This window comes from Pongo pygmaeus, chromosome 1, assembly GCF_028885625.2.
Source record: "Pongo pygmaeus isolate AG05252 chromosome 1, NHGRI_mPonPyg2-v2.0_pri, whole genome shotgun sequence".
In the NCBI taxonomy this organism is placed as follows: Eukaryota; Metazoa; Chordata; class Mammalia; order Primates; family Hominidae; genus Pongo; species Pongo pygmaeus.
Window position 1 is genome coordinate 118,303,023 of NC_072373.2, and position 13,906 is coordinate 118,316,928.

General features: G+C 42.2%; 1 protein-coding gene across 1 annotated transcript in view; it reads left to right on the top strand.

Moving 5' to 3' along the window:
• The window catches only part of OVGP1 (oviductal glycoprotein 1), a 12,761-nt gene extending 4,221 nt beyond the window's left edge, over positions 1–8,540 (top strand). Inside the window, exons 6-10 of the mRNA XM_054466636.2 lie at positions 1,199–1,307; positions 1,411–1,596; positions 3,149–3,265; positions 6,418–6,553; positions 7,515–8,540. Of these exons, the coding sequence (XP_054322611.1) occupies positions 1,199–1,307; positions 1,411–1,596; positions 3,149–3,265; positions 6,418–6,553; positions 7,515–8,395 (1,429 nt within the window). The 3' untranslated portion in view covers positions 8,396–8,540. The remainder of the gene's footprint in view (positions 1–1,198; positions 1,308–1,410; positions 1,597–3,148; positions 3,266–6,417; positions 6,554–7,514) is intronic.
• The last annotated feature ends 5,366 nt before the right edge of the window (positions 8,541–13,906 follow it).

Sequence of the window (13,906 nt, forward strand, 5' to 3'; positions counted from 1 at the left end):
CAGAACTCCAGAGCTTCCCAAGCACTGTTTTTGAGCTCACCATGCGCCTGCCCTGACGTCAGTGCAAGTTTGGGGCTGGACTGAGGAGCATGGGTGGGGACAAGGGCTAGCTCCATTATACCCTGAGGGTTTCTTTAGACCTCAGAGGGAGGTGATGTAATATCTGCCCACAACAATGTTAGCACGGGTAGAGTCTTCTGCACAGCCTATTGCTGGGTCTCACAAGGAGAGATTCCCAGGGGCCTGTCCTCTTTCTACCTAGAGTATATCTGTAGACATACACTATGCAGCGGATGCTGGCATCAGAGATGGATGAATTAATAATCACTGTCACAAAAACAAAAATAGGAATGCCCAGTCACACCCAGTGTTCAGAGCAGTTCTTCATGCAAAAGTTAAAAAGCTAGACAAAGAGCAGCACATAAATCTTTTTGGACATGTCATCTCTAGGTATATTTTCTAGAATTTTGAGAATCAAGTATTTACAGAAGAGGAAACTGAGGCAGATGCAGACCAAAAGAGAAATGGGATGTTCTTGTGTGTGAGTGTGCTAGAGAATGGTTTCAATGTGGGAGGAGGGTGAGAGACGCAGGGGACATGGAGTGTGTTAGTGTTGATCTTTTAGCCAGACAGGATTGAGGGAGTCCTGCCTTCATCCAACTGGGCAACATTAGGCAAATTAGTTAACCCATCTGAGTTTCAATTTCTTCAACTTTGAAATGGAGATAGTGACACTACTTAGGGAATTAGCCAGATTAAAATTAAATTAGATAATCTGTGTAAACCCTTATCCCTGTGACCTGGTAATGATGAAAGCTTTCTAGAGGAGGTGGATTTCAATGGCTCCTGGAATTGTAGAAAGACAAGCTATGGAACAGACTGCTTTTACTCATGACCATTTGTGCAGACGCCTGTTAGCATTTATATCAGGCCTGAGTGTATTTTCTCTCATCTAACTCCTGCCTACCTCCACAGATACTCTCAGGATGCATAGCTCCTCATACACAGCTGTTCCTAACCAGCCGTTTGTTCCAGTGGCAGGTGGATAGCACAGCCTGGGCAGGCCCCACAGGCAGAAGGAGCAGGGAAGCTCTGGTGACCAATGTCTAGCTGCTAGTTAGCTAGACAGTGCTGTGATGCTCTGACTTGAAAACCTGGCTAGCCCAGTCTTTATATCTCTTCCTCCTGCCCCTTACAGACTCCTGGATTTCATCAATGTCTTGTCTTATGACTTACATGGAAGTTGGGAAAGGTTCACAGGACATAATAGCCCCCTGTTCTCTCTGCCTGAAGACCCCAAATCTTCGGTAAGGAAAGGAAAGATCTCAGGTGGTCCAGACATCTGCCCCCCTGAGCTCAGGCCATTGGCTCTTAGTAACAAGGGGGAGTCTGGATTCTTCTTACCTGCAGGCATATGCTATGAATTATTGGAGAAAGCTTGGGGCACCCTCAGAGAAGCTCATCATGGGGATCCCCACCTATGGACGTACCTTTCGCCTCCTCAAAGCCTCTAAGAATGGGTTGCAGGCCAGAGCGATCGGACCAGCATCTCCAGGGAAGTACACCAAGCAAGAAGGCTTCTTGGCTTATTTTGAGGTGATGGGAATATCAGTCTCTGTCTAGCAGTTAGGACTCTCCCACCCCCAGCTGGAGCAAAGGCCAGGACAAGGGGCAATGGCAAGGGTGAGAGCTGTAGACAGGGCAAAGAGGTGGTCTATTAGTACAAGGGAAATCCACTCTCTGGGATATTTTCTTTTTCTTTGGGGTAAGTTATTTGAGTCCTTCGTAAGGGATGCAGGACTTGGTGGAATCTGGATGGAAGGGTGTCATTGCACCCCAAAAAAGGATCTTAAATGCTATACAGGTAAACCCTGACTTTCTGTATGGCCTAAATAAAAATCATTAATATTTGCAATATATATAATTTCAAACATATGCAAAATTAAAAGAATAGTATAGCCTCTGTACCTCCCCCACATACTACTCACTCAGCTTCAATCATTAATAATTCATGGCCAATTTTGTCTCATCTCTGCTGACTCCCTCCCTCCCTACTACTAGATGATTTTGAAGCAATTCCAAGACATTATCTACTACAGGTTCTTTCTCTCCACTCCAGCTATACCCTCTTCATCTTCATGTCAACCAAGCTTGCTATTGGGTGGCGGAAAGAGACATGTTTCCAAGGGAATGTAACCACCAGAGGTGGCAGTACAAGCCACATAAGTGTGTGGCTGTAGTGACCTGGAAAGGTCTTATGGAGCAGGTAGAGTTTGAGCAGAGTTTGAAGCACAGGAAAATCCTGATGGACAGGAATGACTAGACGGGAAGGACTTCCCAGGTAGAGGACAGCAGGTACAGAGGGACAGGGTGAGTACTTTAGGCAGTAGTGGAGGTGCTGCAAGTCTCTCCAATCTCTGCTCTGCGCTGGATGGATGAGGGTGTTTTTCTGCTAACCCAATGAAGTATTTTTATGAGTGCTGGCATAGTTGAAACAATGTTCTTGAAGGGCAAAGAAGCTTTGATAGACAGACCCTTTAAAACACCAAAAGAAAAAAGGAATGACTTAGACATTAACTTTTGCAGCACAGCTTGCATACCTCTACTTTTTTGCAGCATATAGTTTCTAGCACAATGCTGGGCACCCAGTGGACACTCAAATGCTTAATTATTTGTAGCAACCTAGTTCTCCCTGCCTTCAAGAACTTTAAATCTACTAGAAGTTCAGATGCTAGTTTGAGAACTACCTATATGGGGCAGTCTGTGCTGGGATCTAATGAACAGGAGAGACTTGTTTATGAAAACACTTTGAATGAGATACAGATTTGGTCAAGGATCATGTATGTTACTCTTACTATTTTGGTACTGGCATTATACCCCTGGCTTGGTTTCTTAAGGTGTCATCCACTCTTTGTTTCCCTTTTTTCCATCATGGACAGTAGAGGGAGGAACGGGTAACAGTAGGAATTTATTCAAAATAGAGAGGAACTCATTTGTGAGTTTCCTCTCCATTCTCTCTTTGGTTTACCTTCTTCTCATTCGCTGGTTAGGGATTCTTGGATTCTTTATCCTTGGGCAAGGAACAACTGTCTCCTGGTGCTTATCTCCATGGCACTTCCCAGAACTAACCTGGTGGTCCTCTTGGCAGATTTGTTCCTTTGTCTGGGGAGCGAAGAAGCACTGGATTGATTATCAGTATGTCCCGTATGCCAACAAGGGGAAAGAGTGGGTTGGCTATGACGATGCCATCAGCTTCAGTTACAAGGTGAGACCCTGGTTCTTTCGTGCTCCAGCACATGGTTTCCTACTGGCTTCCATGGGGCCCTTATTTGTACAATGCATGCATGTGTATTGGGTGGAGGGTGAAAGGTAAGGATGATTAGACCAGGAGAGTTTCAGGCATGCCTACATTTTAGTTCTAACTGGGGCTTTATAATCCCATCTGTTCCAAGTCTCTATTCTGAAGAGAAAGAATCTAGATTCTGAGGGAATAAATAGTTCTCTCAGTTCTTACAGCTTTTCAATGATCTTTTTGGTCTCTTCCTTTCCATTTGGACCGGCTAATTTCATAGCAGATAAATACCAACACAAAGCAGATCATGGTAAATGCTCTGTAAATATTACTGACACGTAGCAGAAATGAGGAAGTCTGGGAGGGCTTCCTGAGGGAAGTGAGCAGGAGTAGGAGAAGATTATGACATTGGGGAAAGGCTCAGTGGTGTAGAAAGCTTATAGCAGATTCAAAGAAGAATTTGGGTGAAGCAGAGGCTTTTTATAAAGGAACTTGAATGCTGGTAAAAGTGTTCAGTCTTCATCCTGTGGACATTTTAAGGCAAAATCAGGTTTCCATAGGTGGATGACCTTTAATTTTCAAACTTTTAGAGCCAAACTATGACCACCACCCTCCCTTCATGTAAGTGGTATTTTATGAAGTTGAATCTGGCAGGTTTTTATAGTGAACTAAAAGAGAACTGACATGCTCCAGTAGTTCCTAAAACCGCCTCTGTTTTGGAATCACCCGAGAGACTGGATACATGTAGAAATCATGGTTCCACTCCTCAATATTCAGTAGGTCTTAGAAAAACTTTGGAAACTATTTTAGAATGCCTCCACATATGATCTTTCCAAATGCTAAGTTGGCATTTTGGGAGCTCTGGGGGTGGACACAGAGGTGTCCAAGCATGAGATAATGAGGGTCTGGACTAGGGTAGTTGGAAGGAGCAGCAGTTTAAAGGTGAGAAATTGTCGGAATGTGGCAACTGCTTGGATATTGAGACTTAAGTAGAGAGAATTCACAGTTCTTCTGTTAACGGTGATGCAGAAATGGCAGGTGTCGGCTGTTTTTCGGGGGAAGTTTGTGTGGGAAGCACCAGAGAGGAAGGCACTCATGAAGATTCACTGTGTAGCTCCTCTGTGCATTAACACTGGGTGAGGCCTGCTGGGGAGGAGAGAGATAAAAGAGCATGGCAGCTCCCCTCTGGGATCTTGCTCTGTGGTTTGGGAATGGGAAGACACAAACAAGAAAGATTAATGACTCAATGGATTTACCCAATTGGATGGAATTAAGTCTATGACCCATAGGACATCAGAGAGGGGATTGATCCCTTGTGTTGGGGGAGGCCCTGGGATGAGCAGCAGAGGGTAGTCTTGCTTTGAGGTGCAGTTACTGTAACTTGCAGAACTAGGTGAGGGGACATGAAGCCAGGGTGGGGATGGTTAAGGGATTTTGATATAGAATATCAGAGTTAAAAGAGACCTTGGGGATTATTGTTGGGAGATAATTATACCCTGGATTTCTCAGAGTTCCTGCACAGTTTGAGGATTCTGGGCAAAGGAAGCAGACAAGCTTTACTAAAAATAGAGAGCTGCTTTCCTCTTTCCCCCAGAGCCATTTGCTTACCTTCAATAATGGTAAAAGTCCTCTTCCCAGGGAGGACTTGTTTACATTCCAGGTTCTCTCCTCTCTCTGGAAGGGAGGAGGGCCACATATGTCAACCATTCTATATAAGCTCTGAGTCTCATAATTTCAGAGTTCTTCTCTGTAGCGCAGACCCCACTACATATGCAGGTGAATTGAACATCTGACCTTCATCACATTGTCCTTGGGACATGGAAACTGACTCAAGGTGCTATTCTGGCTATTTTGTTTTGTTTTTTTCTGTGAGTAATAAATGTTCTGTCCTCTGATCCAGAGGTCTGGGGTGTTGGGGTATGTGAGTATGTGTGTGTGTGTGCATGTGTGTGTGTGTATACACACAAAACTGGCAGACTAATTTGTTAGCTTGTAAGTAGCATAAAAGTCTCAGAAACTCCACAGTTTCAGACTTAATGATTGGATTCCTCCTTCGTCTTATTTTACATTTGGGGAAAGTCAGCTCCTGAAAGGAGCCAATTGACTTGGCTAAGGCACACAGACAGCTATTTGGACCTGATAGAGTCCGTCTTTTCCATCAGACTTGACAGAGAGTGCTGGCAAGGTAATAATAAAACCTGGACTTGAATCTAAGCTCTGCCGTTTAGTTGTAGTGGAGGTTTTAAAAAGTGTGGATGAAAGCCTTTATTTTCTCATCTGTGAGAAGAATATAATATTTTGTGCTCTACTGTATTTTATAGCATCACTGTGAGATAAGGAAATGAATTTTAAACAGTAGAGCAATATCTACAGTTTAATATGATAATAATGGTGATTAGTGAGGTGGGGAACCCAGAGGGTTAGTAGCCAACTTTTATTGAAGATTCACTATGTGCCAGGTATTGATCCAAATACCTTATGCATAGGAACTCTTTAGGAAAACTTATGTAGCATTCCTATGTAACATAAAACATAAGATTTACCATTTTAACCATTTTAAAGTCTGAAATTCAGTTGCATTAAACACATTCATGTTGTTGTGTAATTATCACCACCATCCATCTCCAGAACTTTTTCATCTTCTCGAATGGAAACCCTGTGCCCATTAAACAGTAACTTCCACTTCCTCCTTCCCCCATCCCCTGGCAACCACCATTCTATTTTCTGTTTCTGTGAATTTGACTACTCTAGGTACTACACATAAATGGAGTCATACAGTGTTTCTTATTTTGTGCCTGGCTTATTTCACTTAGCATAGTGTCTTCACGCTTCATCCGTATTGTATGTAGTATGTGCATGTAAGAATCTTTTGGGTCTAAACATGTTGGACATGTTATTATCCTCTTTTTTTTTTTTCACAAATGAGGCAGTTAAGATACATAATGGTTACATAACTTTTTCAAGATCCCATAGCTAATAAGCAGTAAAAGCTAGATTCAAATGCAGGCTACACTCCTAACCATCTGGCTACATTGCTTCCTGAGGGACTATCTTCAGTTTTTTGCCATTGTACCCAATCTAGAGACTGACAAGTACAGCAGGTTGACTGATTGTTACTTTTACAGGCATGGTTTATAAGGCAAGAGCATTTTGGGGGGGCCATGGTGTGGACATTGGACATGGATGACGTCAGGGGCACTTTCTGTGGCACTGGCCCTTTCCCCCTTGTCTACGTATTGAATGATATCCTGGTGCAGGCTGGTAAGTAGCTGTGACCTAGAAGCTGGGGTTGGAAGTTGCATAACTAGGCACTGGGTGAGTCACTTCTGCTAGATCTAAATGCCATGGTGAGGCAACATGACACTGAGGGGAGAGAAAAAGCTTTGCCAGGCCAATATATTTTCCAGTCTTTGTTGGGATACTTGGCCCTTATTTGACCTCTTTGAGCTTCCTTTGTTCTATCTAAAATGGGAATAATCTGTATACTCATGACATTATTATAAGAACTAAGTGAGCTATGGAATGAAAATTCTCATAGTTAGCACTCAATATATGTTATTTATTTCTCTCTTTCTCTTACTCTCATGGGCAAGGGCTGAGGGAATTAGTTTTCTTTTGATATCTCTTTTTGATAGTAGAGGCTACCCTGGCAATTAGGAAATGGAAGCTAGCATGCAAGAGGTGAAGCATCCTTACAGATGGTTTATAATCTTCATTTTATGGGTAATGTGACTGGAGCTCAGTCAGGTCAAGTCTTTAGGTGGGCCCCAGTCCCATTGTTCACAGCATGCTGTCTCTAGCCTTCTTGCCCCTGGCTTTGTTCCTGGTGCCTCCTACAACATAGAGACATAAGAAGCTTCTCCTTGAGCATTCATTAAGTAATTATTTAGAATTATGCCTTGAGGGCAAGGTTTTGCTGATGGTGCAATCAGAGATGTCAAAGTGAGGGCTTAAACACAAGGAATGGGTGGGCTCCTTTCTGGGGTCATTCATGGAAAATGTAGCAAATCCACTGAGTGCCTGTGGGTGTCTGGGACCTGTGAACATGGTGGGGTCTGGTGGGATTTCATCTATGTCCTCAAGTAGGTATAGTATGAAATCTTACACTTCTGAATTTTTGGAGCAGGTACTTCAGCCCTGGATTGGTTCTAGTTCTGCCAGTAATTAATAGGATGAGAATGAAGTGGTAGGAATCTCATTCTTTTCTGTTGATTTTCTCTAGAGTTCAGTTCAACTTCTTTGCCACAATTTTGGCTGTCATCTGCTGTGAATTCTTCAAGCACTGACCCTGAAAGGCTGGCTGTGACCACTGCATGGACCACTGATAGTAAGATTTTGCCCCCAGGAGGAGAGGCTGGGGTCACTGAGATCTACAGAAAGTGTGAAAATATGACTATAACCCCTAGAGGTACAACTGTGACCCCTACAAAGGAAACTGTATCCCTTGGAAAGCACACTGTAGCTCTAGGAGAGAAGACTGAGATCACTGGGGCAACGACCATGACTTTTGTGGGTCATCAGTCCATGACCCCTGGAGAGAAGGCCCTGACCCCTGTGGGTCATCAGTCTGTGACCACTGGACAGAAGACCTTGACCTCTGTGGGTTATCAGTCTGTGACCCCTGGGGAAAAGACCCTGACCCCTGTGGGTCATCAGTCTGTGACCCCTGTGAGTCATCAGTCTGTGAGCCCTGGAGGAACGACTATGACCCCTGTCCATTTTCAGACTGAGACCCTTAGACAGAATACAGTGGCCCCTAGAAGGAAGGCTGTGGCCCGTGAAAAGGTGACTATCCCCTCCAGAAACATATCAGTCACCCCTGAAGGGCAGACTATGCCTTTAAGAGGGGAGAATTTGACTTCTGAGGTGGGCACTCACCCCAGGATGGGTAACTTGGGTCTTCAGATGGAAGCTGAAAACAGGATGATGCTGTCCTCCAGCCCTGTCATCCAGCTCCCGGAACACACTCCTCTAGCTTTTGACAACCGCTTTGTTCCCATCTATGGAAACCATTCCTCTGTCAACTCAGTAACCCCTCAAACAAGTCCTCTTTCTCTAAAAAAAGAAATCCCAGAAAACTCTGCTGTGGATCAAGAAGCCTAAGCCCCTCTGGTGTCAGAAACCAGGGAAAACCATTGTCTTTTCTTCTAAGTGACATGTTGGAAGCCTCCTCATCCCGGGGCAAAGCAGGCATCAAAACCACAATAGGCCAATCTCTTTTCCGTTAAATAAACTGTAAACACAAGAACCCACCGAGTTCTCTGAGATTCTTTTCTTGAATTGAACTCTGCAACTCAGTTGTCAGCTTCTTCCTTTCAAGGTCATTTTCCCCACTGCTATTTTTGGAAAGAGGGAGTTTGTATCTAGTCTACAATGATGCTATCCTGTGTGGATTATGTACTTCCTTCTTTGCTATGAGCAGCCGCTCACTTCACTGTTGGTTGGAGCCAGAATCTCTTCTAGAACAGTTTCCACCATCCTCAAGGAGAGCTGAGGTGGGGAGGGGGAAGTTGAGTCTTCCAATTATATTCTCTCCTTGGTAAAATCCTTGTTTTCCCTGAAAAAACAACCCCATCTATTCTCTCCTCAAGAAATGTTTGAGGAAAAGGTATAAAAAAGGTACTTTAAAAATTATTTTCTTATAGTATTACCTTCACACTTCTGCTAGGTCTCCTCTAGAAACACCAGTTCTTACACATTAAACCTTTAATCTACCCAGGGAACATTTTCCTAGGCATGACTATCCCTCATAAGTTGCTATAGACACCAGATCAATTTCTAGCCCTCCAATTCTAGAAGCTAGTGCTACACAGAGTGGGTGCCATACCTATTATTATATTACTTTTTCTTTTGGAAGTGTAGCCTCCAAGTCTTTAAGCCGGAGTCTGAAATTAAAATGTCCATAGGACCAGGCACCTGCCATAAAGATTGAAGCATGTGAAAGCACATGGCCATTTGCTTAACAGAACCTAGGTCACATATGAAACCCTTTTGCCTCGACAAAAAAATTAGCTGGGCATGATGGCTCATGCCTGTAGTCTCAGCTACTTGGGAGGCTAAAGTGGGAGGATCACCTAAGCCCTGGAGATTGAGGCTGCATTGAGCCACGATGGTGCCACTGCCCTCCAGCCTGGGTGACAAAGCAAGACCCTGTCTCAAAATAAATAAATAAATAAATAAATATTTCTGATGAATCTGAGTTGTTTTTCTGTCCCATCTTCTGCATGCACTTTATTCAAGGGCAACTTGCCTTCTAGTTTCTAATTTATCTATGTTTTTTTTTCTTATTTATAAGCTTCCTTGAACTTATCTCTTAGCTATACAATGATTGGGTCTTCTGTCTTTATCATCAAATCCAAAGCATAGATCAATGGGTGGTCAAGATTCTTGCCTCTATTTATGATAGCTGTTAGTTGCAGATAATGGAATCCACTAAAGCTGATTTAAGAAAAAAGACATTCGATGGTATTAGAGTTTCTGGGAGGGTCAGGAAACCAGGATGGGATACTACACATCTGGAAACAACATGTCCAGGAGATATGGATGACTCACTTTTTAAGACACTGTTAAAGGTCTCAGCTTTTACCCTACTTGCAAACTAACAACCTAGCCTTTTGCCGTGTGTGTATGCACCCTACAAAAAAACAAGACTTGTGGGTCAGAGACAAGGGAATGTATTAATAATAGCAAAAGCCAGATCAAAATCTTTTGCCAGTTCCACAAGCTACAAGGGATATGCAATGAGGACCAAACTATGCCTGTACATTCAGTGGGTGCATTTCAAGAGAGAAACCCAAAATTAGGAAACTATGATGTTATACATAAGGCTGCTGATGACCAGCCCATTTTTCCCCTCTTCTTCCTTGTCCAAAGATAGAGATTTATCTGCAGTTCTCAAGGCTATTTGCTATTTGAATATCCTTGAAAAGATAGTCCAAGATGTGCAGAAAGGCCAGATCCATGGAGAATACCTTGGGACTATTCTAGCAGTAATCCCACTGCTGTCACTGCCTGCAGCTCAGCATCCGTGATGTTGGAGGCTAGATACTAGAATCTCTACCTCAGCTTTTCCAGAAGAGCTGGTCTCCCGTATACATTAATTACCTTCATTCTATAATTCACCTAAGTTTCCTATAGGCACATTTGCTTAGCAGAACCTAAGTCACAGATGAAATCTTTACTTCAGGGAATCTGGGAATTCTAGGTTTAGCTTGCTAGCCTATATCACAGGAAAGCACACTGGAGGGGGTTAGAGTGAGTACCGAGTTAGGCAATGTTACAGCTGTAAGGATCACTCTGGGGGTATGCAACATACATACATACATATTAATTATTCTTCTCATACTTGAGTATCCTAACAACAATTGCAAAAAGCGCTCTTACCTAATATAATGCAAAAATTCATCCTCTCAATGAAAATGTGGTAGTGATGGGGGCAACTAAAAATGGAATACGAACAGTAACAAATGAACTCTACTTAACAACAACAATGCAACTGCACTGAAGAGGTTAGGAAAGAAAAGTACTAACCTTGGTAATTTTAACTTTGGAAAATAGGATTTTGAATTTATATGGAAAGGCTAAAGACAAAAAGAACTATACACAAATACTGTACTCTAGTTAGTAAACTTATTTCTTACCGGTGTATACATTAGCAATTCTTTTTTTTTTTTTTTTTTTTAAAAACCTTTATTTTAGGTTCATGGGCAGGTGTGAAGGTTTGTTACACCAGGTAAACTTGTGTCACAAGGGTTTGTTGTACAGATTATTTCATCAGCCAGGTATTAAGCCCAGTACCCAATAGTTACCTTTTTCCCCTCCTCCCACTTCTCCCACCCTCCACCCTCAAGAAAACCTCAGTTTCTGTTGTTTCCTTCTTTGTGTTTATGAGTGCTCATCAATTTAGCTCCCACTTATAAGTGAGAACATGTGGTATTTGTTTATCTGTTCCTGCATTAGTTAGCTAAGAATAATTGCCTCCAGCTCCATCCATGCTCCCACAAAATACATGATCTTGTTGTTTTTTTTTTTTTTTGAGACAGAGTCTAGCTTTGTCGCCCAGGCTGGAGTGCAGTAGCGCGATCTGGGCTCACTGCAAGCTCCGCCTCCCAGGTTCACGCCATTCTCCTGCCTCAGCCTCCCAAGTAGCTGGGACTACAGGCGCGTGCCACCAAGCCCGGCTAATTTTTTGTATTTTTTAGTAGAGACGGGGTTTCACCATGTTAGCCAGGACGGTCTCGATCTCCTGACCTCGTGATCCACCCACCTCGGTCTCCCAAAGTGCTGGGATTACAGGCGTAAGCCACCCCGCCTGGCCGATCTTGTTGTTTTTTTTTATGGCTGCATAACATTCCATGGTGTGTATATACCACATTTTCTTTATCTGGTTTGTCACTGATGGGCATTTAGGTTGATTCCATGTCTTTGCTATTGTGAATAGTGTTGCAATGAACATACACCTGCACGTGTGCTGTATCCTCTTTTTTTTTTCTGAGGCAGGGTGTCATTCTGTCGCCCAGGCTGGAGTGCAGTGGCACAATCATGGTTCACTGCAGCTTTGACCTCCCCAGGCTCAGGTGATCATCCCATCTCAGCTTCCCTGGTAGCTGGGACCACAGGCATGCACCACCACACCCGACTAATTTTTGTATTTTTGGTAAAGACAGGGATTGGCCATGTTGCCCAGGCTGATCTCAAAGTGCTGGGATTATAGCTGAGAGCTGCCGTACCTGGCCGCATGTGTCCTTATGGTAGAGTGATTTCTATTCCTCTGGGTATATACCCAGTAATGGGATTGCTGGGTTAAATGGTAGTTCTGCTTTTAGCTCTTTGAGGAATAGCCATACTGTTTTCCACATTGGTTGAACTAATTTGCATTCCCATCAACAGTGTATAAGTGTTCCCTTTTCTCTGCAACCTCGCTAGCATCTGTTATTTGTTGACGTTTTAATAATAGCCATTCTGACTGGTGTGAGATGGTATCTCATTCTGGTTTTGATTTGCATTTCTCTGACGACCAGTGATGTTGAGTTTTTTTTCGTATGCTTATTGGCCACATGTATGTGTTCTTTTGAAAAGTGTCTGTTCATGTCCTTTGCCCACTTTTTGATGGGGTTGTTTGTTTTTCTCTTGTAAATTTGTTTAAGTTCCTTATAGATGCTGGCTCTTAGATCTTTGTCAGATGCATAGTTTGTAAATATTTTCTCCCATTCTGTAAGTTGTCTGTTTACTCTGTTGATAGTTTCCTTTGCTGTGCAGAAGCTCTTAAGTTTAATTAGATCCCACTTGTCAACTTTTCCTTTTGTTGTGATTGTTTTTGGCAACTTTGTCATGAAATCTTTGCCCGTTCCTATGTCCAGGATGGTATTGCCTAGATGTCTTCCAGAGTTTTTATAGTTTTTGGTTTTACATTTAAGTCTTTAATCCATTTTGAGTTGATTTTTGTATATGGTGTAAGGAAGGGGTCCAGTTTCAATCTTCTGCATGTGGCTAGCCAGTTCTCCCAGCACCTTTTATTGAATAGGGAGTCATTTCTCCTTTGTTTTTATCAGCTTTGTTGAAGATCAACTGGTCATAGGTGTGCATTCTTATTTCTGGGCTCTCTACTCTGTTCCATTGGTCTATGTACCTGTTTCTGTACCAGTACAATGCTGTTTGGTTACTGTAGTCCTGTAGTATAGTTTAAAGTTGGGTGATGTCTCTAGCTTTGTTCTTTTTGCTTAGGATTGCCTTGGCTATTCAGGCTCTGTTTTGGTTCCATATGAATTTTAAAATAGTTTTTTCTAGTTCTACGAAGAATGTTGTTCGTAGTTTGATAGGAATAGCATTGAATCTGTAAATTGCTTTGGGCAGTATGGCCATTTTAATGATATTGAGTCTTCCTATCCACGAGCATGGATATTATTCCATTTGTTTGTGTCTTCTCTGATATCTTTGAGCAGTGTTTTGTAATTCTCATTGTAGAGATCTTTCAACTCCCTGGTTAGCTGTATCCCTAAGTATTCTATCATTTTGTGGCAATTGTAATTCCCAAATTAGAAAGGGATTGCCTTTCTAATTTGGCTCTTGGCTTGGCTGTTAGTGTATAGGAATGCTAGTTATTTTTGTACATTGATTTTGTATTCTGAAATTTTGCTGAAGTTGTTTATCAGCTGAAGGAGCTTTTAGGCTGAGACTATGGGTTTTTTTAGATATAGTATCGTGTGGTCTGCAAACAGAGGTAGTTTGACTTTCTGTCTTCCTATTTACATGCAATTTTTTTTCTTTCTCTTGCCTGATTACTCTGGCTAGGAACAATTCTTAAACTACCTCATGTATCTTCCAAAAGTAAGCAAGTAAATAAATGTCCTGTAGATAATGAGAGCTGGGTTTCTCACTGTCAGAGAAATAAGCTATAAATAGGGAAAGAGAAGAAGAGGCTAGAATGAACCCTTTGGTATTGGAATTGAAGGTATTTCAGTATTTAATTATGGTTTTGTTTAAATATATATTTAAAATATATATTACAATAATATATTTTAAAATATATTTAAAACCATGATTATATATCCATACAGAAATTGATATAAAATATGTATAACATATATTTCCCAGCTTTAACTGCTGAGAGGCCCT